The sequence below is a fragment of the Molothrus ater genome, chromosome 23, assembly GCF_012460135.2.
Source record: "Molothrus ater isolate BHLD 08-10-18 breed brown headed cowbird chromosome 23, BPBGC_Mater_1.1, whole genome shotgun sequence".
In the NCBI taxonomy this organism is placed as follows: Eukaryota; Metazoa; Chordata; class Aves; order Passeriformes; family Icteridae; genus Molothrus; species Molothrus ater.
The window spans coordinates 788,312-815,418 of record NC_050500.2 but is presented as its reverse complement, the minus strand read 5'-3'; the positions used below and the strand labels follow the sequence as shown (position 1 = coordinate 815,418).

General features: G+C 48.4%; 1 protein-coding gene across 3 annotated transcripts in view; it reads left to right on the top strand.

Annotated features, from left to right (window-relative positions):
• Nucleotides 1–741: 741 nt before the first annotated feature.
• RERE (arginine-glutamic acid dipeptide repeats) overlaps nt 742–27,107 on the top strand; it is a 116,367-nt gene continuing 90,001 nt past the window's right edge. For all 3 annotated transcript variants that reach the window (XM_054517131.1, XM_036396124.2, XM_036396123.2), the window contains exons 1-2: nt 742–1,183; nt 9,359–9,429. In XM_054517131.1, coding sequence (XP_054373106.1) covers nt 853–1,183; nt 9,359–9,429 — 402 coding nt within the window. In that variant the 5' untranslated portion in view covers nt 742–852. The remainder of the gene's footprint in view (nt 1,184–9,358; nt 9,430–27,107) is intronic.

The following is a 27,107-nucleotide window of genomic DNA, read 5'->3' as shown; positions in this document are numbered from 1 at the left end:
CTTTCATGAAAGGTCCTGTTTTCATATATGGAAAAGCAGATTTTGTTAGTGCTGTTGTAACTACTGTGGTTTGGTTCGATTTCAATTAATTAATTCCTGTAATCTGTGGATTACAGGTTAGCTCTATTTTTGGCAAAGCAGGATAGGGGCAGGACTTGCTAACAGATTGCCCTGGACGTGGCAGATGGCATCCCTTACCCTGTACCAGCTTTGTAGGGCATGGCTTGTGAGTGGTGCTGAGATGTGAAACAACACTGCCATTTGCTCAACTCCCTCATTTGCTTCCAGAGGAGAGCTGGGGACTCTTCCTCTTTGCACTTGTCCTCTCTTCAATGTTTGATGGGGTTTGTTTTTGGCACTGGCATGCTCCCTGTTAGCTCCAGCTGTAAAGTGGTACCTGTTCTCAGTGGGCACTGCCCATCCCAGAAGTTATGATGTGTTTTCAGCCAGCTGAAGAATTTTTTTAAGGAATTGAGGGATCTTTTTTGAGGATGGAGCAGGCTTCAAACATTTCACAGAAATGGTAACTTCAGTGTCTGGAAGTCTTCAAAAGGCCTCTTTGTATTTTACCGCTTGTGCTTTCCACACCGAATTGCTTTAGGATGTGGGGTTTTGTTCGGTTTTAATTTTTATCTTAAGGAATTGAAGGAATTTGGAATACTAACATGGGCTTTTTCCCTCTTTTCTCTCCCCTCACCTCCTCAAGAACCTTTTTAAAACGCCGGGGTTGCTGGAGTGGTTGAATTTTTCCTGGCTTTGCGTGAGAAATTCAGAAGACTGAAGCCCAGGCTCACTGTCTACCTTTCACGGAGGCCCAGCCGTGAGAGGACAGAAGAAGGCACGTGGCGAATCATGACGGCGGACAAGGAGAAGGACAAAGAGAAGGAGAAGGACAGGGACAGGGACCGGGAGCGGGACAAGGAGCGCGACAAGCGGGACAAGGCGCGCGAGAGCGAGAGCTCGCGGCCCCGGCGCAGCTGCACCCTGGAGGGAGGCGCCAAGAACTACGCCGAGAGCGAGCACAGCGAGGACGAGGACAACGACAACAACAGTGCCACCACCGAGGAGTCGGCCAAGAAGAGCAAGAAGAAACCCCCCAAGAAGAAGTCGCGCTACGAGAGAACCGACAACGGCGAGATCACGTCCTTCATCACCGAGGATGACGTGGTGTACAGGCCTGGAGGTAAGGGGCAGCCTGAAGTGACATCAGGCTTCAATGGCATCATCCTAAAGCGACATTGTCCTAAAGTGACATCATGCTTAAATGACATCATTTTCAAATTACACCGGTCTCATTTGGTGCTGGCTCTGGTGGCCCAGGGCTGCTCAGTGTGCTCCTGGGAGCTGGAGTTATCCCTGTCCAGGGGACTCAGTGTGCTTATCCCTGTCCAGGGCTGCTCAGTGTGCTCCTGGGAGCTGGAGTTATCCCTGTCCAGAGGACTCAGTGTGCTCCTGGGAGCTGGAGTTACTCCAGTCCTGGGGAGCTCAGTGTGCTTATCCCTGTCCAGGGCTGCTCAGTGTGCTCCTGGGAGTTTGGAATTACCCCATCCTGGGGGCCTCAATGTGCTCCTGGGAGTTTGGAATTACCCCTTTTCTGGTGGCTCAATGTGCTCCTGGGAGTTTGGAATTACCCCATCCTGGTGGGCTCAGTGTGCTCCTGGGAGCTGGAATCACCCCTGTCCTGGGTGCTGCTCCTAGGGGCTGGAATCACCCCTGTCCTGGGGAGGCTGCAGCCTTGCCCTTGCAGACACATGTGGGTGTGCAGGGAAAGCTCCTGGCTGCATCAGCACGTGCTGAGTGCCATCCTCCTCCTCCCACAGGAGCCCTGGGCACTCTGGTTTGCTCTTAGCTGGACCAGTGTTAGTCAGAACAGCTTCTCTCTGAAATGCCTCAGCTTCAGTTTCAGCTGATTTCATCCATCACTGCAAAGGAGCTGCTTTTGCCACGGTGTCAGGAATATTTGTTTTCCAGCAGGGGCAGCTGGGAGCCTGCGGAAGCGTCAGCTTTGGTGGCAATATTATTTTCAGTGTCAGAGGAAGAAAAATAATTCAGAATCTGTTGAGAACAGCTGTTGTGTGGGCCCAGGAGTACAATGTGATACACTGGCTTTATTGCAAAAAGGTTTTGCTTAAAATGAAGATGGGAAATCAGTTTGTGGTGTCAATTTTATTCTGTAGGAGGATGGAGCAGTGGCTGTGGCTGATCCAGGAAAGAGCAAGGAGAGCCAGACTGTTGGTGATAGTGGGGATATTTTGTAGCTGTTCTGTAACTTAAACCCCTGCTTATGAAATTTTACATTTTGTTAATAGTAATCAGCATAAGAGATGTACTCTGGCATTGAAGCTTTTCTGTTGTGTTGGCTCTTTGTGCTGTTGGAAAACTTGTCTTGGAAACTGCTGAGAATGAAGAGAACAAACATGAGCTCAGCCCTGGAGGGACCTGAGCATGGCTGGGACCTGAACTGAATATAACCATTTTTAAATTAGATTTTAAAGGGAATTTCTTGTCTGGAGTGAGATCTTGACTCCACATCCCTGTGCTGGAGCTGTTCTAAACCAATGTGAGCATCCATTGCAGAAGGAGCTCTTCCAGCTCCTTGCATACAGGGAGATGTATTTGTGGTTAAGGGTGAAAATTACAGAAATTCTAAGAGGGATTAGAGAGTTTAAATTAATGAGACACAGCAAGGATTAGAGAGATGAAAATTAAAGGTGTGTGCAGAAGGGATAGCCATCTCCAGCTTCCATCTTCTGGGCTTTAAGGAGGGGAAATCCTTTCCAATCATTTGATTCTTTCTCTTAAGTGCTCTCATCTGACGTGGATGAAAGTTCAAGGTCTGCATTTCTTGGTTAAAATCTCATTCTGTGTTTACCCCATTGCTGTAGAGTACTTAATCCAGCACTTAATTCTGCTTTTTTTTCCTGTGCTGAGCTCAGCAGCTGTATGGGAGTAATAGCAAATAAACTGTAAATAAACAGATAATCAAGATCATTGAATTTTTTTCTAGGGAAAGGTTTCACTGTATTGTTACCATGTAAATACTGCTCTTATTAATTTGCATAGATATAATGAATGCTGCACAGCTTTAAATAATGTATTAAAAAGAATTGAGTAGGGCTTAGACAACACTATGCAATTAATCTTCTCTACTTTGCTGGAAATCACACAGGCCTAGCCTAAAAGCTTGTTGGCCCAGTTCCCCATCTGTCCTCTCAGTTTCCACACCCTCCCTCCCATTTCCTTCCAAATCTGCTCTCTGGGGTTTTCCTTCTTCTTTCCCTTGCAGTTCTCACCTTGCTGTTGTCACTTTGCCTGTTGGAGTAGCATTAATTTCTGTTGCACAGTGTGTATTCGAATTTGCTTTAGGCTTCCTTAGCCCAGGGAGATGGCAATGAAAGAGAGTTGTGCTAAAACTGAGAGGTTTTTTTTTTCCTCCTCTTGGATTTCACTTAGATCATTTAATGCTGATTTTCCTTCCATTTCCCATGCAGACTGATCCCTTCTATGTCCCTGGCTTCTGCCAAAATCCACCTCAGGAAGGGCTGTGATTGAATTAAGGCCACAGGATCGGTGCTGAGGATATTGTGGTGCTGTGGTGGCACCTGGAGTGCTGGGTTGAATCTGCCTTGGTTTGGCAGAGCAGGTGACTGTCACCTGCAGCTGGGGACAGCATTGCTTGCTCTGCCTTGCAGAGCCATTTAAAAGGATCAGCAGGAATTCAAGGATTTGTGGGGCTCTGTTTCTGCAGGGACATCCGTGGCTGCACAAGCAGCAGGAGCTGAGGCAGGGGAAAGCAGCAAACCCTGGGGCTGGGCTCTGCTCATCAGTGGCACAGCTGATCTTCCTCCCCTGGACACGTCTGTGTGCTGGGCTCTGCTCTCTGTCTGACCAGCAGGGGCACGGGAGGGGGCACTAGCAGGGAAATGGGAAATGCTGATGGTTTTTTTGTTGAGGGTACACAAATAAAGCCCATCCCCATGCTGATGAGGCACTGTGTGGGTCACGCTTTAGGGCAGTTAAGGAGCCCCACTCGGTGTTTGTGGTGGGCTTGGGAGCAGCAGAGCTCTCTCCGAGCTCTCTTGGTGTGCTTGGGGCTGTTCAGAATAAATCAACGAGGTCCTGCAGTCCTGTGGTGCAGTTTGGGTGCTGTTTGTCCTTGTGTCCCCCACACTGGGAGAGGTGGGATTTCACAAGGGCATTTGTGAGACATCACTGAGGAGCACTGGGACAAGTCTGGCAAAGTTTCCTGTGGCCCTAAAAGGGCAGGAAAAGCCTGTTAGGAGCGGCACACGTGCAGCAAAGCTTATCTGTGCTGGAGGAGGAGTTTCAGACTAACTGGTTATTGAATGAATTTCTTTTATCGGCCTGGATTCTTGTTCCCACCCCTCCTCCCTTTTCATGTGTTTAATTGAAAAAACAACTCCAAGGCAGGAGGAGCCCCTGGCAGGAGGTGGGGCTGAGCAGCCACGGGGTCTTTGCTGGCAGTGTGGCATTTCTGGGGACACAACTTGGTGTAAAAAGGTGTTTGCATTGTACAGATCTGATAATGAAGCATGTGTGGTGCACCTTACAAGGAGAACTGTGCAGTGTTGTGGACATGCTTGAAAAGTGCAGGAAAATAATTGGTGTGGGAAATGATGTAGCTGGGGGCCTGAGCTGCAGAACAGTTGCTTTTATGAAATTGGGAACTGCAGAGTACAATTAGCTGTCATTAATTTTGTTGAATAGAAATATGTTCCATTTATTGTACAATCAGGAGCCAGGCTTGAATGAGTTTAAATAGATGAAATCTAAATTATACTGACAGTCCATTAAACAGCAGCAAAACCCCTTAAAGAAAATGGATTCACTATGATACCGGTTTATAATAAAATCATTTGCCAAATAAGAACTACAGTCCAGGCGCTGGGAATACTCCTGTGAGCTTCAAATGAACACAGTAAATTGGTTGAGCCATTTATTGCAGAGAGGGCTCCAGCTCCTGTTCCCTGACAAGGAGCCAGCAGTGCTGCCTGAAATCTGCTCAGCAGGAAGTGCCCCTGAAAGATCAGCCTGGCAATTTGTGTGTTGTGAGGCACGTGGGGAGGAGAGGCTGGCACAGCCCCTGCCTGTGAGGGGGGATGAGCATCTCCTGCCTGTGAGTGGGGATGAGCATCTCCTGCCTGTGAGTGGGGACAGACAGCCCCTGCCTGTGAGTGGGGATGAGCATCTCCTGCCTGTGAGTGGGGATGAGCATCTCCTGCCTGTGAGTGGGGATGAGCATCTCCTGCCTGTGATGGGGACAGACAGCCCCTGCCTGTGATGGGGACAGACATCTCCTGCCTGTGATGGGGACAGACATCTCCTGCCTGTGATGGGGACAGACAGCCCCTGCCTGTGAGTGGGGACAGACAGCCCCTGCCTGTGAGTGGGGACAGACAGCCCCTGCCTGTGAGTGGGGACAGACAGCCCCTGCCTGTGAGTGGGGACAGACAGCCCCTGCCTGTGAGTGGGGACAGACAGCCCCTGCCTGTGATGGGGACAGACAGCCCCTGCCTGTGAGTGGGGACAGACAGCCCCTGCCTGTGATGGGGACAGACAGCCCCTGCCTGTGATGGGGACAGACAGCCCCTGCCTGTGATGGGGACAGACAGCCCCTGCCTGTGATGGGGGACAGACAGCCCCTGCCTGTGATGGGGACAGACAGCCCCTGCCTGTGATGGGGACAGACAGCCCCTGCCTGTGATGGGGGACAGACAGCCCCTGCCTGTGATGGGGGACAGACAGCCCCTGCCTGTGATGGGGACAGACAGCCCCTGCCTGTGATGGGGGACAGACAGCCCCTGCCTGTGATGGGGACAGACATCTCCTGCCTGTGATGGGGACAGACAGCCCCTGCCTGTGATGGGGACAGACAGCCCCTGCCTGTGAGTGGGGACAGACAGCCCCTGCCTGTGAGTGGGGACAGACAGCCCCTGCCTGTGATGGGGACAGACAGCCTCTCCCTGTGATGGGGACAGACAGCCCCTGCCTGTGCGTGGGGACAGACAGCCCCTGCCTGTGATGGGGGACAGACAGCCCCTGCCTGTGAGTGGGGACAGACAGCCCCTGCCTGTGAGTGGGGACAGACAGCCCCTGCCTGTGAGTGGGGATGAGCATCTCCTGCCTGTGAGTGGGGATGAGCATCTCCTGCCTGTGAGTGGGGACAGACAGCCTCTCCCTGTGAGTGGGGACAGACAGCTCCTGCCTGTGAGTGGGGATGCACAGCCCCTGCCTGTGAGTGGGGACAGACATCTCCTACCTGTGAGTGGGGACAGACAGCCCCTGCCTGTGATGGGGACAGACAGCCCCTGCCTGTGGGTGCCCAGCCCCTGCCTGTCCCTGGGGATGCTGCTGGAGCCCCAGCCTGTGTTTGGCACTGCCACCCCCCTGGCTGCCCTGTGGGTTTGTCACTGAGCCCCTTCCCAATGCATTGCTGCTGCTGCTGCTGCAGGTTTGTCTCCATCCAGTGCTGACCTTTGTGTGCAAGGGTTTGGCTCTTCTCCTGAGCCTGGGGTGCAGGCAAGTTCACATTTCAGCCTTTAAACCCACTGAGTGCTGTAAATGTTGATTCTGATCCTTTGGGAGGTACCTCTTGCTCATTAATGATCTGTGACTGCTGGCACCCTGCTCCTGATCCCATTTAACTGTTCTGGGGGGGCTGGCATTTAACCCTAGTCACATTTACCTGTTCTGGGGGTGCTGAGGGGGGCTGGCATTTAACCTGGAGCACCCAGGAGGGTCCTGGGCCTCCCACTGGCTCTGTCTCAGAGCAGTTTCTGCAGAAGGGGCCAGGTCAGGGACTGGCACAGGGCTCTGGGGCCACTGAGCCTTTTCATTTCAGGCACCAGGATGGAGGAATGTAAATATGCCTTAATTCAGGAGTGTAAATGTCCTTCCCCTGCTGCTCCCACAGCCTGATTTCAGGGTTTATCCATGTCTGTACACACGTGCAGAGTGAGCTGTGGCTGTAAATATTCCTTATTTCAGGAGTGTAAATGTCCTTCCCCTGCTGGTCCCACAGCCTGATTTCGGGGTTTATCCATGTCTGTACACACGTGCAGAGTGAGCTGTGGCTGGTGAGGCCTGATGGGGAGGGATTGTGGATAATTCCTTGACAAAGGCTTTCCAGGAATATCCTCCCTGTGGAAGCGTGTGCTGTGCACAGAGCCCGTGGCTTTGTTCCTTGGATGATGGAAGTGTTGACTCATTAGGTGAAACATGAAAGGATTTAATTGTGAGGATGGCTGCTACAAAAACTGCAGCGTTTAGGCTGCTAAAGGTTCAGAAAATGGGGCTGGTTGGGGTGGTTTTCCAAGAGAATTTTTACATCCGTGCATTGAAGCTCTAATTTAAAAGCAGCTTTTAGTGTGGGAATATTAATGTAACCCTTCAGAAGTAGGGCACATCTGGTGAGGATCACAAGCCCAAAGGCAGAATGACTCTGTGCCATGTGTCAGGGAAATGCTTCATCTCCAGTGGGACGTTTGACACGAGATAGGGAAGTGAGCAATGCACTCCTGGCTCAGGCTGGCAGGGAATGCAGGGGCTCTGCAGGGCACTCAGCATTTCCTTACTCTGTTCTGCAAAGCTTATGGAAAACCTTTTTATTTTTATTTTTATTTTTATTTTTATTTTTATTTTTATTTTTATTTTTATTTTTATTTTTATTTTTATTTTTATTTTTATTTTTATTTTTATTTTTATTTTTATTATTTTTATTTTTGTTAATTTCCTTGCAGAGCACTTGCTGGTTTGTCATTGCTAAACTCAGTGGTTGAACACATCAGATGTTGAACTTGTCCGAGTTTTGGGTGGCTGATGTGAGTGCCTCTGTAAATATTCTCCTTTTCTGGGGGGGCATCTTCCGAGTTCCTGCCATCCCCAGCATTGCTGTGCACCTGGATAAACTTGTTTTTCTTATCTGCCTGGCCCCTGGTGCTTTGGAGCCTTGTAAGTGGATGTCATCGTTGTTTTGGGCTTGGCAGGCAGCCAGCAGTGCCTCCCTCAGTGCAACCCAGAGTGAGATTTTATCCACAGGAGATGCCACAGCCCCTCACTCTGTGCCAGCCATTTCACAGGGATGCTGGGCTGCTGGCTCTGCCTGATCAGCCTCTGGAAAATGAGGCTTGCACAGCCCACATACCAAGGGGAAAAAATAAAATAAAGATCTTGCAAGTTGTGGTGCTCTGTGTGTGTGTGTGTGGGATCTCACTCACTCCTGGAGGAGCAGAACGTGCATGGATGGTCCAGCTGGTCCTGAGCAGGGACTGCAGCCTTGGCCAGGAAATCTGGGATAACCAGGGCTGTGGGAATGCTGGGATGTGGAGGAATTGCTGGATTAATTCCTGATCACCAGGAAATCTGGGATAACCAGGGCTGTGGGAATGCTGGGCTGTGCTGGAATTGCTGGAGCTCCCAAATGAGCTGGATTTGAAATGTGTCTTATAAAACTCGGAGATTTTGGAGGTTTTCTGTGGAAATCCGGAAAAGGCCATGGAAAATCCCTCCCAGGACAGCGGTGTTTGTTGTCCCTGCTGTGTTTTGAGCAGCAGCTCCTTATCTGTGTGTCACAGGGGTCACCAGGACGTTCCCTTCAATATTTGCTCGGCTTTGGGGCTGGCATCTCTCTGTTTAGCAAGCTGTGTGTGAGCCTGCTGAGCTCCAAGGTCAGGATCATTAATCAGGCACTTCTCTCCCATCCGTGCTGTGTTTTCATTCCGAGGGCACTGCTTTTGTTGTAGTTATTGCCAAGACTGTTTTGAACACAACAGACCTTATGTTACAGCAGCCTTGGAGAGCGCAGTTGTCAAAAGCAAACAAAAATAATTACTGTGTTTCTGTCTTGTCAAATGTAACTCGAGAAAGCGCAGGCCTTCCCTGAGGTAAATCTAATTTAAGTTTGCTGTGTTTCATCTGTGATTGGTTGCCTTGGTTTTCTTCACAATTAGAAGAGAAAATATGTTAGTGCTCGGTTCTTGATGGTGAGCTGACCACGAACAATCTGATTACTTTCCTCTCTTATTTTGGTCTGGTTCACAGGCTGTGACCTGGTCATTGTTATTAACTCAATCCAGAGTGGTCTTTAAATTCCTTTCTTTTTGTTTTCCTAGCAAAATGTCTATTCAAATCAAAGTTAATTTTTATGCAGTTAATTCCCTTATTTATCATCATAAATAGTTTCTATTTTTAGATCACACTCAGAATAAATTACACAATATGCAAATCAATGGTGGTTCTTTCAAAGTTTAAGCTGTATTTGAATTTATCCTGTTGTTATGCTCTTTCTTGGAGGCACAGAAGTTAATGCCCATTATTGTAAAATCTTGTGTTTTTAAAGATTGCGTTTATATCGAAAGCCGCCGGCCGAACACGCCCTATTTCATCTGCAGCATTCAAGACTTCAAACTGGTAAGGAACATTTTCACCTCTCCTCCTTTCCCCTGCCCCAGGCTCCAGGGGGGATGTTTCTTAGCCTGGATCCCTTCCTGCAGCTCCTCTGAGTGAAGCTTTACCTGTGAGCCAGGAGCTGGTTCTGGTTAAACCCCAGCTCTGTCTTTGGGGCAGCCTCAGGAGCTCAGGCTGAGATCCCTGGCGTGTTCAGCTCAACAGAAACCTGAGCTTTGAGTTGTGTTGTGGGGAACTTGGGGCTCAGGAAGTTCAGTTTGGCTGTGCCTTGTCCAGCACAGCTCTGGGATGAGGCAGAGCCCTGGCAGCCTGTGCTGGCCACGGGCAGGGGGACACCCACCAGGACGGCCACTTCAATGGGGAGAAGCAGAAAATAACACTGAAGGACTGTTAGCACTTCATTCTCTGGGAGTGAGAGTCAGGGAGCTGAGCAGGAACAATCAGAGCAGGGTTTGGAGGTTCATTCTGCCCCCCTGTCCCCCCTGGCTGCAGCAGGAGCTGCTCACAGCCAGGGCACAGGGTTGGCACCTGGCAGAGTTCTGTGAGCAGGGGATTTGAGCACCTCTGGGAGTTTGTTTCTGCTGCTCCTTATTGCTGTATTGAGTCCTGAGCAGGTAATAAACTCCCCTTGTAAATGTATTGTCCACAGCCATAGATCACCCAGGCTGCTGCTATCAGAATAAACCTTCCTTCTTTCCTCCCAAGCTTTTCCAATCATTCTGTGAGAAGCACAGAGATGTTCCTCAGTGCTGCTGTCCCTGCTGGTGCTTGGCACCTGTGGGTTTGTTCCCTCTTTGCTCCCCCTGGGTTTGCAGTGCCCCCGGGCCCCTCCTGCCCATCAGCAGGGTCTGCTTTGGGTCTGCCTGGGTTCCAGTTCCTGTGGGTGCTGCTGGGCTGCAGGAATTGCTCAGGAGATGAACAAAAGCTGCAGCCCCTGGGGCTGGGCCACTCATTTCAGCTCAGGGAATTGCAGCTTTAGTACCTCTGGATGGGTTTGAAGTGGTTTCTCTTCACTTGTGTTTCCAGCACACAAAGGACTTGGCACCAGGGCTGCTGGCAGTTCTGCATAATTTTTGACATGGAAACGGTGTCTCTGTTCTATGTTTACTTTTGCCTGCTCAGAGTTCTCGAATTTCTCTGTTAATTTAATTTTTCTTACTGACATAATGCATAAAAGGAACTTGTATAAATGACAAAACCAAAACCCTCTTGATGCTGATTATACCAGCAGAACTAAATCCCCAGTGTGTGTGTGGCTGTTGATTTTCCTGTTGGGGAAAGGGAGGATGAGCAGTGGAAAGGACACTTGATTTCTCTTCTAGTGTGAGATACCAACAGGAAAACAGCCTTGTTTTGCCTTCAGCTAAATATGTCAAGTGAAGCAGGAAAGTTAAAGTCAACAGCTTTGAAATGTCGCCCACTAATTAAATACGTTATGTGTTGGTTGTCACAAAATAAAAGTTTTTGGCTGAATGTGTGAGCCTTACCTTATGCTTCCCCTGGTTCTAGGTGCAGTCTGGGGGCAGGAGTTGATGGGGGTGTTTTACTGATAAAAACAGGAACGTCAAGTTATATTTAATAAAATGAGAGGGAGTTAGAGATGAGCCACTGAAAAGCAGGATGTCCTTGCTGGACCAGGATCACTGCGGTGGTTTGGGTTTTGTTTGGAATTTTGCAGAACTTTGAGCAGTTCTCTGGGAATCCAGTGGTTTATTTTTGCCCTCCAGCACTTAAATGTGAGTGTTGGCTGGTTCCAGTGCAGCTTCCTTTTCCTCTCCTCACAGGAGGATGGGGTGGCAGGGCAGGTGAGGTGGTGTCATATCCATAAATGCTTTTCTTTGTTGGCTTCGCTTCACAGTTTGAATTATTGAGCTAAAAACATTTTAAGAGTGAAATTGCTGTTGTCTCTCAGAAGAGAATGAGATAGTTGTCTGTATTTAAAAAAAAGGCAGTGGATGATTTTTTTCTCTACTGATTGGGTTATTCTGTGCTGTCTGTGTCCCAGAACATTTTATTAATCTCTTTTTGGTGCTAGTTCATTTTCTTTGGATTAATGCTATCCTCTTTCAGGATTCAAGACCAGATTATTCTTGAGGACTTTGATTAGGAGCAAGCTGTGGTGAGGCAGGATTCAATCTGAGTTTGCTCTCTTGCCTTACATGTTTTTATTGGTTATCAGCTCCCCCTTCATTGCTCATATTCAATATTTGCTCTCCCTCCTCTCGGGGCAGCTGAGCCAGTGCTTGGGTTCAAGTGGTCTCCTGGAAATCTGGATTATGCAAGGTCAAGATTGGCTTTAAAGCAACTTTTTTCACCTTGTTTTTCCCTTGGGGAGCACTTCTTTCAGCCTGTCCTATCCAGCTTACGATGTCAGTTACTTTAAAAATGTTGTTTTTAAAAAAAGGAAAGAGCACAATGTGATTGGGAAGCTGGAAGGTGGAGAAAGCCTGTGAAGGGGCAGAGAAATGTGGCTTTAATACTTTCCTGGCATTGCCTGCTGAGCAGCTTTAAGGAGGAAAATGTTGTTTTCAGGATGGTGAAAGTGGGATCCTTAACTTGGGATTCAGGCTTTGCTTGCTCTGGGTGTTTTTGTTCCAGAACAATCTTACAGCTTGGGGTTTAAATTACACAGGCAAATCAATAAAATGGAAGCAGTAAATGCTCTGCTGCATTAAAAAAACATAAGTTTCTCTGATTATTTTTTTCTGTGGAAAGCGTTCAGGTTGTTTACATCAGGAATTGTCTCCTGGATGTCAATCTGCTCTTTTCCCTTCATTCTGCAGCAGCACCAGGGCGTTTTTAACAGTGCAGTTGTTCCCACAGCAGGCTGCTGCTGTCAGAAATCCCCATTTCCTATTCATCAGCAAGTTAGGGAAGCATGCTTCTCCTTCATTTTCATTTGGCACAAGTCAAACACGTTCAAAATCCACAGGCTTGACCAAGTATTCCTTAAATGCTCTGTGGTGCTCCAAAAGCCTGCTCAAAGCCCAGGCAGCAGAGCGGGGCTGGCTGAGCCCTGTGTGAGCTGGGAATTGGCTGCAGCTCTGGGGAGAGGGGGTCCAGTGCTGCTCCCCCTCCCCTCCGAGTTCATTTTCCCCAAATTGATCCCATCTCCACTCACTCCATGTCCTTCAGCCTGGCTGCGGCCGCTGGTCCTGCTCCTGTGGGCTCTGAGCTCTGCTGGGGATTCATCAAACCTGGCCCAAGAAGGGCACCTGGAATTCCTGGGGGAAATGGCAAAGGGTCTGCTCAGCCAGCCCTGTGTGCCCTTCGCACCCCGCACCTTCTGCCCCCCAAAAGGAAGCAAGTCCTTCTGTCAAAAAATAACTTTGAATCGGACAGTGCTGTGTGTTCAAAGTGGAAATTCTCACTGAATTTCCTTTCAGATCAGGCCATTGGAAAAAAAACTGATTTGTATTTTCTTCAGGCTGAGGGTATGGCTTCAGAGCTAAAGGGGTTTTTTTTTAATCAAATAGTAGTATTTAATGTGTTTCTTTTGTAGTTTACAGTGATTGTAATACAAAGGATTATAAACAGTGAAATTTCCTTTTATCTCTTTGTTTGTGGTTTACCAGTCCTAAAATTCTGTCCATTCTCTTTATCTTAATTAAAATGTTGATTGTGATTACTTCTGGCTGATGAAAACACACAATTAAAACTCAGCCGAGTGACTTGTGTGAGAAAATCCAATAAATGTGCAGAAATTCAGTTCCTGTGTGCACCCAGTGGGTTAAGGGACATTTTATAACCCCACACCCAGCTATGGAAATTAAACCTGATGAAGGGAGGGCTCTGACAGGCGGTGATGGAAAATCCAACAGGAATCTCCCTGTGAGCCCTTCAGGATCTCAGCAAAGCTCTCTGTGCCCAGAGCTCAGCCAGGGGAAGTGTCCCAAGCTCTGGGTGTCCCTGGTGAAGCTGCCTCAGAGTGGCTGTGAGCAAAGAAACCCTGCAGTGTTGGTTGCAGGATTGTTTTATCCCCATCAAAGTGTCTTCCTCACCTGAATAGCCAGCTGTTGGCTTTAAATATATGATGCAACAGCAGTAATTACATTTCAGATATGAATATATTAATTATGTAGTGCCTGTAAACCCATGCGGATCCAGCTTTGATTAAGGCTCAATTTAAATATCAAAAGTAGTGCAGAGCCATGTCTGTGGGAAAAAAACGGGCTTTATCTGCTGCAGAGATCAGAGTGGGAGAAGTTCACTGAATTTTGGTGTTTGGGAGAGGGGCAGGAGCACAAGGTGGGATTGCCTGAGAGCTGAGCTGGGCCACGGAGGCTCTGCTGGTTTGGGAATGTCCTGGAGCGGCTCAGGTGAGCTCTGTGCTGCTTTGGGAAGGGTTCTGGAGCTCAGGTGAGCTCTGTGCTGCTTTGGGAATGTCCTGGAGCAGCTCAGATGAGCTCTGCTGGCACCAGCAGCTCCAGCTCCGCCAGGAGGGGAAGGGGACTGAGGCACAGGAGCACTGGCACTCTCGCCCAAGGGGCTGATGTGCATTTTCCCTGGGACAGCAGGTGCAGGTGAAGGCAGAGGTGGAGAAGGAGGCAGCAGGGCACGGGGTGAGCGAGGAGTGCCAGAGCAGAGGCAGCTGCTGAAGGCTCTGTGGGAGCTGAGAGCAGCTCGTTGCTGCAATTACACTCATTTATTTCTGCATTCCTCCAAACACAGCAGAGCTGCAGACCTGCCCTCCCATCCTGCCGTTCAGACCTTTCCTGGTGCGAATTTCCAGCTTGGATAAATGAGTCCAAATTGCCTTTTTAAGGTTTTCCTGTGTTCCAGAGGGACCCAGAACACCACCAGCAGATGGATTTCAGCAGCCTGTTTGTGCTTTCTGCATCCTGCCTTAATTTGATGTCACATTTAAAATGCTAATGGCCACACTCTGAATGGGAGCATCAGAGGGAAACTTTACACCGGGAAAACGCTGAATTTGCCACACAAAAGGAAACGTTATTAATTGTGATGCAGTTGCCCTTTGTGCCTGTGTGTTTACTTGATTGAAGCATCTTGACTGTGGAGCTTTCTCCTTGAAGCCTGATTTGAATGGAGTGTACAGCTGGATTGCCCCAGGGCCTTGTAACAATTTATAGTCTGCATGGAAAGGCAGAAGTGCATAAAAAGACAGTTGTGAAATGCTGCTAGTGCCCTGTAATAGAAAATCTGGCTGTGATGACCTTGGCTGCCTGGGCCCCTGGGATGGCTTTGCTCCCATCCCAAGGATTATAAAATGGAAAGGATTGCGCCTCACCTGGAATAAAGGAGGGGGAAAATCACAAGAAATTTGGGTTTTTTCCAAATTATGCAGTTCATGCTTCTTCTCCTTTGCATTCCTCCTGCATATGGCCTTGCATTTTAGCAAACATGTTAAATTTACATCTGTTATTCTCTGCACTGTTACAGGAGCTGGGGTTTTTGCATGCAAATATCTGGGTGAGGTTTCTGTAGCCACAAGCATTTATGTATTTAAAAGCCTCATTCTGTTTGCAGATGAATTGATGTTCTGTTCCTGAACTGCAGCTGAATTAATTTGTGGCAAATTTTTCCTGGCCAGTTCCGAGGCAGCGTGACCTTTCCTTTTTGGTGTGGAAAAAATGCTGATTAATACAGATTTTTTTTTTTTTCCTGCTCCTCCACATCCATCGCTCTTTCTAGGGCCAAAAAAAGGCAAAAAAGGATTTTCTGCTTCCTCCAGATCACTGCTAAACCTTTCCAAGGCGAGGCTGGACGGAGCTTGGAGCAGCTCACAGTGTCATGAAGGGCCAGAGCAGCCTTGCTAACGGGAGCCAGACAAATGAGGCCTTTGAAGGGACACTGAATAATTTAAAATCAAAAATTTAGCCTGCAAATGAGATTGGCTTTTATGTGTAATGTGCAGCAGATGGGAGCGCTGCTGTGGCTGCAGTGGGGCAGGGCAGGGGGGAGATGAGGATGGGAACATGGGCGCAGGCTCTGGAGGCAGGGATGGAGAGGCAGAGGTGACACTTTGAGGATGGCAGGGCAGGGGCTGCTCAGTGATTAAATCCTCTGATGCTGTCACTGAGCCGTGAGGCTGCAGATAACATTCTCTGCCTGAGCTGAAAACAAGAATCAATACAAACTCCTTGACAGGGGCTAAATTATTAAATAGAGCCTTCCTTACAATGTTTCATTATCTGGGATTTACCTCAGCTGGTGATTTGTCAGCAGCACAGGGAGATTTGCTGGGTGTTTTGTATTAAAATCATTCCAGATGCATATGAATCCATTTTGATAATTCCCCTCCTTTTTACAATGCCTCTCTGTGTATTTTTTTTTTTTTTTTGGTTGCTATTACCCAGATGCCACTTTGAATTCTCACACAGATCCTAAGCTGTGCTGCACAGTGAGGTTTGGGCTTGTCACATCTGTGTAAAAATAAATCCTTTTTGTATGGCAGGCTGTTCTCTAAGTGCTGCTTTCAGGCTGTTAAATTAGCAGGGGATTTGCAGTGTCTCTCAGGTGAGCCTCAGAGCTGAGGCACGAGGCTGCTCTGTGGATTTATGGGCACTGGAGTTTCACTGGACTCGGCTGAAATATAGAGCAACATTCTTTTATTCTGCTGTACATCCTGGGGAGGAAGCAGGAGCAGGAACCATCCATTCTAAGCTGCTAACCCAGCATATTTTGCATTCCCAGGGTGCTCAGGGCTGTGTGGAGATGCTGTGTTCAGACCTGGCTCAGATGTGTCATTTCATCAGTGCCATTATTTTGTCAATTAACCAATGTTTAACATTTTTGTGGGGTTTTGGGTTTTCTGAGTAGCCTTGACAGGGTAATGCACCAGTGCAAGTGAATGAATTCCTCCAGAGCTGCAGAGTTGTGTCACAATTACACCATGGTCCTTTGGAGAGGCAGTGTTCATGTTTGGGGGTGTAAAGCAGATGGCAGCATTGTTCACAGTGAGGATTAACAGCTGGAACTTAAGGCTCTATGTGTATTTTGGAGAGCTCAAATCCAGCTCTGCCTCCTTTCCTCCCATATGGCCTGGATCTCTGCAATCCAGCCCTTACAATTTAGGGGCTACATTAAAAAACCCCCAAACAAATACACAAAGCACCAAAACAAACAAAAAACCCCCACAGAATCATCCACAGGGGGTTGTTTTGATTTTTTTTTCCTTTTTAATGTGATTGCCCTGTTTGTTTTTGCCCCACTTGGCATGCAGCAGTTGGAATTCTCATGGCTGGCTTGTTGGCACAGGAGCACTGGAGGATTATTGCCCCAGGAAAGGCTCCTGGGCTGTTTCCCTGGGCTGATATTTATAATTTCATGAAGCCCTTTGTCATGGCAGCGTGTCTTCACCACCTTTAGCTTTCTATTTTACCTTTCTCCTGCCTCGTTTCCTCCCCCTTAGCCAAGGTAAACCTGTTTCCTACACCTGTGCTGAGATAATTGAGTGCTAAATAAATCATTGTGTGCCAGCTGGAAAATACCCAGAAAAAAAAATGTTATCTCTGGCTTTTAGGGGGAAAAAAAAAGTATCAAATCGTACATTAGCTGGGTTTTATGTAGCAAGAGAAAATGGAGTTAGGATAAATGTAGCCATGTCCTCTGGTGTTGAATAGTGGGAGCATCTGTCATGTTTAATAATGCTTCTGACCTTTAGGATTATTGAAGTCGAAATTTTCTCTCTGGTCATTTGGGGCTACTTGAGCACTGTCAGATTTCTTGTGGCTCTGCTCAGCCTCCAAAGGCACATTGTTATGCTTGGTGAGCTGCTGAGGATAATTCATTAAAGGAATTTGTTTTCCTGCTTTCCAGAGGGTTTCCTTGAGGGATGTGAAATGTCACTGAATTCCAGAGAGTGTCCCAGCCCCGGGGATGTGCTTGGGATTGCTCTGTGGGGTGGAGGTGATGCTTTTAGTGCTGCTGTGGAATAAAGGCACAGCCTGAGAGGGACAGAGGAGCACGGAGGGAAAAGGTGTGGATGCTCTCTGAACACCTCTTCTGGGCCTGAGGGGCAGGAAAGGCAGAATTTCCCTTTTTTGAGTACCTGTTCTGTGCCTGAGTGTCAAGAGAGGCAAAATCTCCTTTTTTGAGTACCTGTTCTGTATCTCAGTGGCAGGAAAAGCAAAATCTCCCTTTTTTGAGTACCTGTTCTGTGCCTGAGGGGCAGGAAAGGCAGAATCTCCCTTTTTTGAGTACCTGAGTGGCAGGAAAAGCAAAATCTCCCTTTTACTGAGCAGGGACTGATGGAGCCCCTTAGGAAAACCCTTCAAGTCAGCTCCACCTTGTGCCTGACAGAGCTTCAGATGCTCTCAGGCTGGGTTTTGTCCCCTGGTGTCAGCTCTGGGGACCAGTCCCTGCCTGGCACTCACAGCCAGGGATGTGATGGATCTGCATTTTTGACACTGCAATCACTGAACACCAATCCATGGAGAATTTGGACTTGTAGTTTTGATTAAAATGATTGATTTTTAAAGCAGCCTCAGTTCGTTTTGGGCCATTAGAGGGTATTTGAAAGGAAAATAACTCTTTAATTAAATTAGTAGTGTGTAAGCATCCTGCTCTGCTTTCTAAGCAGAACTTCTGGGGCTTTTTAAATCATATTCCCTTCAGTTGGTTGTTGGCACATTTTAAGGTTAAAAGCGATGCAAAATTATTAAGACCAACAATCCCGTGCTGAGCAACTCTTAAACTTCAAATCAAGTTTTTCCTTTGGGAAAACACCCAAGTTGTGTTGTTGTGTAAAGCAATTCTTGTCCCCCCACCTGGATGTGATATATTAACGTACCCCACGGAAGGAATGCTGTGTAAACAGCAAAGTGCTTCCCTTTTATTTGTAAAACATCCTTTTCAGACTACAAACACGTCTAAAAGGTTCAGTTTATGGAGAGAATCACATAAGTAAGATAAAAGAATGTGTATGTTTCAGTGCTGTGCAATAGAAGGAGATAATTTATGCTCTGTATCTGCGATTAGTGACCCGAGGCTGTTGAACTTCCTCTTTATGGATTGGGAAAATGCTGTGACAGTTTTCAAGGGAATTGCTCTCTTTGAGTTTAAAGAGATGAAAATGGGTCTGCTAACAAGGACCAGCTTCAGCGGGTGCTTTCATATTCCTCGTGTTTAAAAAAAAAAAAAAGGGAGGCAAGAAAAGCAAAGGCAATAAAAGGCAATTGGGTGCTTTGATATGTGTGACCCCAGAGGCTGCAGGCAGCAGCAGCAGCTGGGGATGGCAGCCAGGGCTGCAGGAGCTGTCCTGGGGAGATTTGTGCAGTGCCTGTGGCTGGGAGGAGGCAGAAGGGTGTTCTGAGGAGGGGAGCCGCCGTTTGGTGCCCGTTTTCCTGCTCTCAGGGGTTGTGGTGTTTCCCATATTGATATTCCCAAACCCGGGAATTCCCTCTGCCCGTGCTGGGCTCTTGATCCAGGGTGGTGAGCACCAGCCTGGGCCGGGATTTAGAGCTGCCCTCCCTCAGCTGGGGCAAATTTGGGAGGAAATACCTGAAAAGTGCCTCCTGATTCAGGTGTGGCTTTGCTGCACCCTCAGAACACGATCTCTGGGAGGTTTGAGCTGCTTTGGGCCTTTCAGCTGCAAAATTCCATTTACTGTGGTGAAATATCATCAGCAATCTCTGATCTGGAGGTGATTAAACCAAGGGGCTGTTTGTTACTAAAGACTGGGCCAGGAAAACAAACAGCTGGGAGCACATCTGGAGCATGGCTGCGTTTGCAGCAGGCACAGTAAATATTGAAATTGGAGCTAATGCTGCCTCCTATTGCAGATGAATTTCTCATGTGCTCCTTGGGAAGCACTTGTGGGACGAGTGCTGCAGTTTACACCAGTTCAAGTGCTGGGAAATGCCTTTGGATTTGTCAGTGTTGCTGGTGCCAGTGCATGAATGTTTGATTTCACTTTTCCAAGGTACTCGGGGAGCTCCGGGGCTTTTTGGGGCAGGTTCCCAGGGAGATGGCACAGGCAGAACTGCAGACAACTGCACAGGCAGCTGAAATGTGGGCCTCAGTATTGATCCAAAGGCCTCTCCCCCTAACTTGTGTGTCAAACAGAGCTCCTCATTTGATTACACAATCTCTAACACTCCCATTTCCCCAAAGACAGGCAGCTTGCACAACCAAGTCCATGGAAGTGTTAAAACCTTCCTGGGAAGATTCTCTTGGGTGAAAGGAAGCTGATGTAGATCATGAGCTCTCTCTAAACCATCAAACCAAGTTTTATACAAATTCCCTGAATGCCTTCTGGTCATTTTGTGTTTTGGAAGGGTCCCTGCACTTCTGGTAGCTCAGAGAATCCTCCTGTTTGCAGTGGGTCTGGAGGGAACGGGCTGTGCTGATTCCCTTGGGGCGAATCCTTGTGCCCAGGCCAGGGGAGAGGCATCAGCCCTCATCATCATCATCATCATCATCATCATCCTCAGGAGGCTTCTGGAGTCAGAGCCTTTTGAGTCTGGCACTGGTGGGTTCCATCCAGTGCCTGCAGTAATAGAGGAAATTAATTTGAGTTCTGCACGAGGACTGAGTGCTTTCTGCTGCTTGGGCTCTGAGCTTTCTGCTGCTGGACCTGGCAGTGAATTAACACCTTGACTTCTTTAATAGAAGTTATTAGTGGCTTCATTTGTTGGAGTTGTAATGCTGTGCTGATTATATGGCCCAAGACAAACGATTAACTTTGGAATTGTGCATTAGCTTGGCTGTTCACTGCAATTCAAAGCAGAGTGCACATGGTGGCCATGGGATGTGCTAGAGGTTTAAAAACCACATTTCTCTATTTCAGAACTGCTTTCCTTGTGCCCCATCCCAGTTGTCTGTATGTTCACACTTCCAGCACCCAAGAAAAGTTGGTTTTTTTTTCTTTTGTATCTCTCTCCCAGCTTTTCCTTAGAGATTTTTTTTCTCTTTCAGCAGGTAAATGCATCCCGTTTATTCTCAGTGTAGTTATTTCTGATTTTAGTGTTTTCAATATCTGGCTATTTTCAGCTGAATGGAGAGCATCTTTGCAATCTTTCTGTTCAGATTAGATTGCAGCCTGTGGAGCTGCTTTGGGGTATGTTGATTTAGTCCTGATTTACATACAAACACAAAGAAAAACTCTAAAGCCCGGTGTTGCTAATTCAGCTCTTGACACCAGGGCAGGCAGCACCAATCTGTGTTAGAAATTCCCTGTGTGCTGAGATACAGCCCTGTCTCTGCACATTGACATTTTTAAGATTGCTGCTTTGTTTCCTTGATGAGCTCTCTGGGTGTTAATTGTGGGCACGGTTTTGGTGGGGCTGTGTCTGGCCCTGTTTGCCCGCCCTGCTGAATTCTGTGTGAAAGAAAAGCTGATTTTGCTCTGGTCCCAGCCACCAGCTGGTCAGTGGCACACATGCTAGAGGCAAACATTTCAGTGAGTGACCATTTACCAGTGAATGACATCCTCTGGGGAGCCGCACAAGGAAACATTCACTTCCCAGGCATTCATTTCCCAGCACACTTTGTTTCCTCCCAGGAGCAGCGTTTGCTTTTGTGGTGAAGCAGCCAAGTCTCAGGCTCTGGCTGCTCAGTTTATTTTCTTTCCTTTACTTTTTGTAATTTCCAACCCCAGCCTGTTGGCAAAGTGCTTGGGTTTTTCCTGTTGTAAATTCCCTGCCCATGAGGTGATATTTTATCAGGCAGTGACTGTTCAAACTCGGGGCTGGGTTTGCAGAGCAAACTCCTGCTTGTTTTATCCTCCAGCTCTTGGTGTGTCTTTGTTCAAAGGTAAACCCCTCGGTGAGATGGTAAAGAAAATGTGGCCTCTTGATATTTAAAAGGTGAGAAATCTATTTAAACTGTGGATGATGGCTTTGAATAGCCCCACTGCTGAGTGCTGCTTGTTTTAATAGAAGTGATAAATACTGTGGCTGGTGCTGCTCTGCAATTAGATCTGAGCTATGTGCTATAAATGACATTTAATGGCAAATGTCAGGCGGGGCCCGAGTGCTATCTTCATTTCAGTGTTGCACTTCTTTGGCACAACGCTAAAAAAACCTTAATGGAATTTAATTAGCAGAGCATCCATTCAGTGCTCAGTGAAAGGCATTTGTGATCCCATGAGGTGGTGCTGGCTGCTGGCTCCTGGTGCTGAGCTGGGCAGGGGATGCTCAGGAGGGTCCCTGGCACTTCTGGCTCAGCGGCTCCCTCAAATCTGCTCCTGGAAAAGGCAAAATCGGTGAAAATCTGTGAGCAGGGTGGGCTGGGAGAGGCAGCCAGCAGGAGCAGGGATGCTGTGGTCAGAGCCAGAGCTGATTTCTCTCTCGGGGTGTTAATTCCAGCCCGTTGATGACTCCGGGGGGTTGGTGCAGTTACAGCAGAGCCGTGGCACCCCCAGGCCTCACTGGATTTGTGATTTTCTGTGAAATTGGTGAGTTTGTTGTGCGGGGGATTTCCCTGCCCAGCTGGGCGCAGGGTGGTCCCTGGGGAGGCACTGATGGAGGGGCAGCAGCTCTGGGGGCTGGCAGCACCTTCACTGCACAATCACCTGGGATTCCACCGAGCGTGACATGTGGGGGGAAATAAACCCTGGATGGGAAAAAGGAAACGGAGCAGAAAGAGACCACAAAGGGATTAAATGAGGTAGTAAGCAATGACCCATAACCCTCATGGAACATCTTATCATAGCTTTATTTTAAGCCAGTCAGTTTTTAAGCATAACTGCTTTTTTTTTTTTTTTTTAACAAGATGAAATTATCTTTTGTCGTTTAGGATCACAGTGAAATTTTAAGGGTATTTTGTACCTAAGTGTATTTCACTTAAATGAGAGCAGGTGACTTGCTGCTTCTCAGCACAGTGAGCAGCTTTGTTTTGGTAAAGCTGGAAAGCTGATGGGATAAACAGTAGAGTTTATTTTAAATACAGACATCTCTCATGGTCATTACCTGAAACGAATCATGTTCTTTGTCTCCTCTAAAACCCTGGATGAGGCTGGCTGTGCTCGAGGTGAGACGTGAGAGTGACACTAAATGAAATCAAGGGCTGACACTTGCTCCACATCAGCCAGCATTTGTAAACCCTGCTGGGTTTGCTGAACTTCCTTAGAGCTGCACTGTGCTTGGAGCACTGGGAGCTCCAGTGCTGCTCCTGCTGGGGTGGCTCTCGCTGCTGGCTTCACCACAACCAGTTCAGTGCATTTCATTTTACTGCATTTCCTGTGAGGTGGGTCTCATTGCTGCATTCACCAGGCTCAGTTCATTGCATTTCCTTTCATTGCATTTCCTTTCATTGCATTTCCTTTCATTGCATTTCCTTTCATTGCATTTCCTTTCATTGCATTTCCTTTCATTGCATTTCCTTTCATTGCATTTCCTGGTGAGGTGGATCTCCCTGCTGCCTTCACCAGAGTCAGTTTGGTGCTGCTCATTGCATTTCTTGTGAGATGGGTCTCAGTGCTGGGCTCCCCAGGCTCAGTTTGGTGCCTTTGGTTGCCTTTCCTGACGGGTCTGTCCTGCTGCAGAGCTGCCACAGCTCTCCTGTCCCAGCAGAACACGCCGTGCTCCCAGGGCTGTGCTGAGCTCAGGGCTGTGCTCTCAGGGCTGTGCTGAGCTCAGGGCTGTGCTGAGCTGTGTTTTTCAGCAAGTCTGGCAGCTCCAGTGCCAAACTCCCACGCTGGGAGACAGCAGATGGCATCTCCTGGGCACTGACTGCAGGGAGGGCGGGCCCCAGTGCTCTGCAGAGCTCCAGCCTGGGCACTGGGGCTGCCTCGCGGGCACAAACAGCCCTGAGATGATGGTGTGCCCTGCTGGAAGAGTGGGTTTGGGCACACTGTGCAGCTTTTAAAGGTGTGCACAGGCTGCTGGTTGGTACTGGGGTGGCTCAGTAGGCTCAGGTGTGTTCTGGGGCTCTGGTGCCCCAAATGACCTGTGTGTGATGTTTGCAGGCAGTGCTGCCTCACATCCTGTAGGTGCAGAGCAAACACTTGTGAGCAGTGTCCCTGAGTGTGCCTCCATCCCCTGGGGCTGGGCCAGCTGCGTCCCTGCAGGTGCTCTGAGAGCCTGGAATTCAGGGCAAGGTGAGTGTGAGGAGCGTTTTATATCTCAGTGTGAGGAATTCAGGGCAAGGTGAGTGTGAGGAGCGTTTTGTATCTCAGTGTGTGTGAGGAATTCAGGGCAAGGTGAGTGTGAGGAGCGTTTTATATCTCAGTGTGTGTGAGGAATTCAGGGCAAGGTGAGTGTGAGGAGTGCTCTCCACCTCAGAGCTCCTCCTACACCAGGCTGAATCCATTCCCAGCATGCTGAGGTGACTCAGTGAATTCCAAAAGGAGTTTTGTTGGTGAATAAAAAGGACACGTGAAAAATTCTTGCTGTAAACAGTCAGCAAAAGTCAGTTGTGAAAAAATCCGATATTGTTTTGTCAATAAATTACACTGTGCCCTGCATAGATCACAGGAATGGGCCTTTGCCCTGCAAACAGCAATATTTGCTCCCCCAGCAGCTCATTCCCAGCTCAGCTCACACTCAGTGCATCCTCTGATCGATTATCACAGCTTTCCCAGGGCTTCTCATTTCCTGCCTCCATCAGTGCCCTCCATCAGCCCCAGTCACACAAACCACAGCCTCTGTGCCAGACCAGCCATCCAGGCACGTTTCCATCAGGAAATCCCTGGAGATGGAGCATTAGATACCAGCAGCAGGTTTAGGGCTGCAGGCTCTGCCTTGGCTGGGGTGAGGGCACAGCCCTGCCCTGGGCAGGGGCACAGAGGGTTAATCTGCATGTGCCCACATCACTGCTTTTATTTCACATTTGTGTTTCTTGCTGAACATTGACAATGCTGCTCTGTTTGCAAGGAGTAATTATGTGTTGCTATGCAGGCATCTGAATTAAATAATCAAGCTGCAAAAATAACATTCATTTGTAGTAATAACCTCTGCATTTCCAGGCTGGGTTTGCTTGGCTTACAAACAGCTGATCAGTTTTCTTAATTAATTAGCAAACAGCCTACAAAAAGATACCCTGAGAACGTTGGATTACACGTGCTGCTGTGGAGAAGGAAGAGAAATAATCCTTGCTGTGTCTCCTTAGCTCCTGATTTCCAGATAGGTTCATTTGTCCCCCCTCTGTGGGGGGGAAAAAACCCAACAAAACAGTGAATTTGAGTGGTGTTTATTGTTCCTTTTCTCTCTTGGACTATTAGCAAATGTCAGAATGGACTGAGTGAGGAGGAGTGAGGTTTCATGTGGCAAACAGGTTGGGAAGGGAGATGTTCTGTTCCTTGTCCTGTTTGTGTCTCTGGGATTGCTGCCAGTCTGTGCCCATCTGGCATCCCCAGCCCTTGGCACGCTGTTGCCAAAGCTGGCTGGGGTTGAACCTGGCTCTAAAGAGGGCAGGGTGTGATTGTTCCTGCCCTCAGAGATTGTTCCCCCTGGGAGGAGCTGCAGGACATCTGTGCTCATGCACACTTGGGCTCTCAGCCCTGATGGAGAACCAGGGAACTCTGTCCTAAACTCTGTTTCCCCAGGGAAAAGAGGCACCTTGGAACTGTCACAAATGCTGTGAAATCAGGACATTCCTGCTTTTTCAAGAGAACTTGCAGCATTATTTTTTCCCCTTCAAGGCAGAGGCTCATTTTAAATAGAAGTTGACCAGATGCCTGTGAACTGAGATGCTTTAATCCATTTACAGATCCCATCTAATTCTTGTTCAATGTCCAAAACTGATTCATGCTGTTTAAAAGGAACGAAACCCAAAATGTCAGCGAGAATAAAACCCCCAAATGAGCACTTTGTGAGCGCTGCAGCAAAAGACAATATTTTCATTAAAGGGGAGAATGTGGTTTTGCAGCACAGGGAATCGTTCTGAGCTGACACAAAGACACTTGAAATTTCAAGCTCTTGCCATGGTTGCACTTTCTGCAAGCCTGGATTTGGCAAGTGACTGTCTGCAGCTTTTCACATGTAAAGGTGTAAAAAAGGAAAATAAAGAAGTCACACTTTTAGGAGGGAGGGGAACACTTCCTTTGTGTGCACATGGTTTGGAAATAAAGAGTCTGCCACAGGAGTGGGTGCCTTGACACCTCTGAGTGCAGCCTGCTTTATAAATGACATGAGTATTTAGGAAGTTGGCTGGCAAAATAGCATGTCTAGGAATTTCTGTGCCATGAGGGATGGAAATGTGAAAAGGGAGACTCTGACAGACGTTTTGTATTTTTAGCAAGATTGAAGCTTCAGGTTAAACCCCACAAAATGCTCTGTGCTGGAGAGTGGGCACAGAAGAGGGGTTGTCAGGGTGCAGCTGTTAAATGAATGGGACCAAAATGACTAATGGTGGTAAAAAAAGGTATTTAGGAAGGAGATGAGCTCATCTTCCCCCCCAAAGAACACCCAGAGAATTTGCAGAGAGATGCTGGGTTGATGTTTCCCATCATTGCTGCGAGCTCCACTGAGGGAATTTATGAACTCTTAGCAAGAGGGTAACAGATTATTTACTTGGACTTTTTAGTCTCCAGAATTCAGAGAGACTGCCCATAAAAGCTGTGGTGCACAGAGCATTATTTCAGCAGAACAGCTGAGCCTGCAGCCCCAATTTCTGAGCAGCAGGCAGCAGAAATCAGAGCCTCTCACTCACTGTCCCTTTGATTTTTTCCCGTTGGCTCTGATTGCAGCTGTGGTGTTTGAAAGGCTCCAGCCCGGGATGCTCAGAGGCTCTGGGGATGGGAATGGTGGAGGTGGCTCAGCCCTGGGATGCTCAGAGGCTCTGGGGATGGGGATGGGGATGGTGGAGGTGGCTCAGCCCTGGGATGCTCAGAGGCTCTGGGGATGGGAATGGTGGAGGTGACTCAGCCCTGGGATGCTCAGAGGCTCTGGGGATGGGAATGGTGGATGTGGCTCAGCCCGGGATGCTCAGAGGCTCTGGAGATGGGGATGGTGGAGGTGGCTCAGCCCTGGGATGCTCAGAGGCTTTGGGATGTGGATGTGGCTCAGCCCTGGGATGCTCAGAGGCTCTGGGGATGGGGATGGTGGAGGTGGCTCAGCCCTGGGATGCTCAGAGGCTTTGGGATGTGGATGTGGCTCAGCCCTGGGATGCTCAGAGGCTCTGGGGATGGGGATGGTGGAGGTGGCTCAGCCCTGGGATGCTCAGAGGCTCTGGGGATGGGGATGGTGGAGGTGGCTCAGCCCTGGGATGCTCAGAGGCTCTGGGGATGGGAATGGTGGAAGTGGCTCGGTCCCAGCTTTCCTGGCACAATGCTGCCACTGGCAGTGGCCTGCCGGTATTACACAGCTCTGCTCAGGAAATGCCTTTCCCGGGAAGGTTTGGCTGTTGTTTATTCAGCAGAAAAGCTCTGACACCAGGCTGCTGCTGCTGCTGCTGCAGGGGAGCCAGCAGAACCTGCCCACAGCCCAGTGACCTGCGAGGGAGACCCAGATGGGTTTAGGAGCTCAGGAGCAGTCTTAGACCAGCCTAGGGGATTGCAGCCCAGAGGAAAACAAGGCTGCAGTTGCCTCATGCCAGAAGAATGTTCCCTTCCCTTCAGGCCTTTGTTGTTCTCTGTTTTGGAGCAGCAGGGAGAATTGCAGACCAGGGGGTTCGGAGATGAACTGAGCAGAGTCTGGAGTGACTCGATCTCAAAGTTCTCTTTAAGTGGTGTTTATGCTTCAGGTTCCTTCTAAGAAGGAACAAATTGGTGGCTGGAGCCTCAGTGAAAAAAGAGCATTTGGGGAAGGCAGTTTTGTGTAAATTTTGCTGTGAGG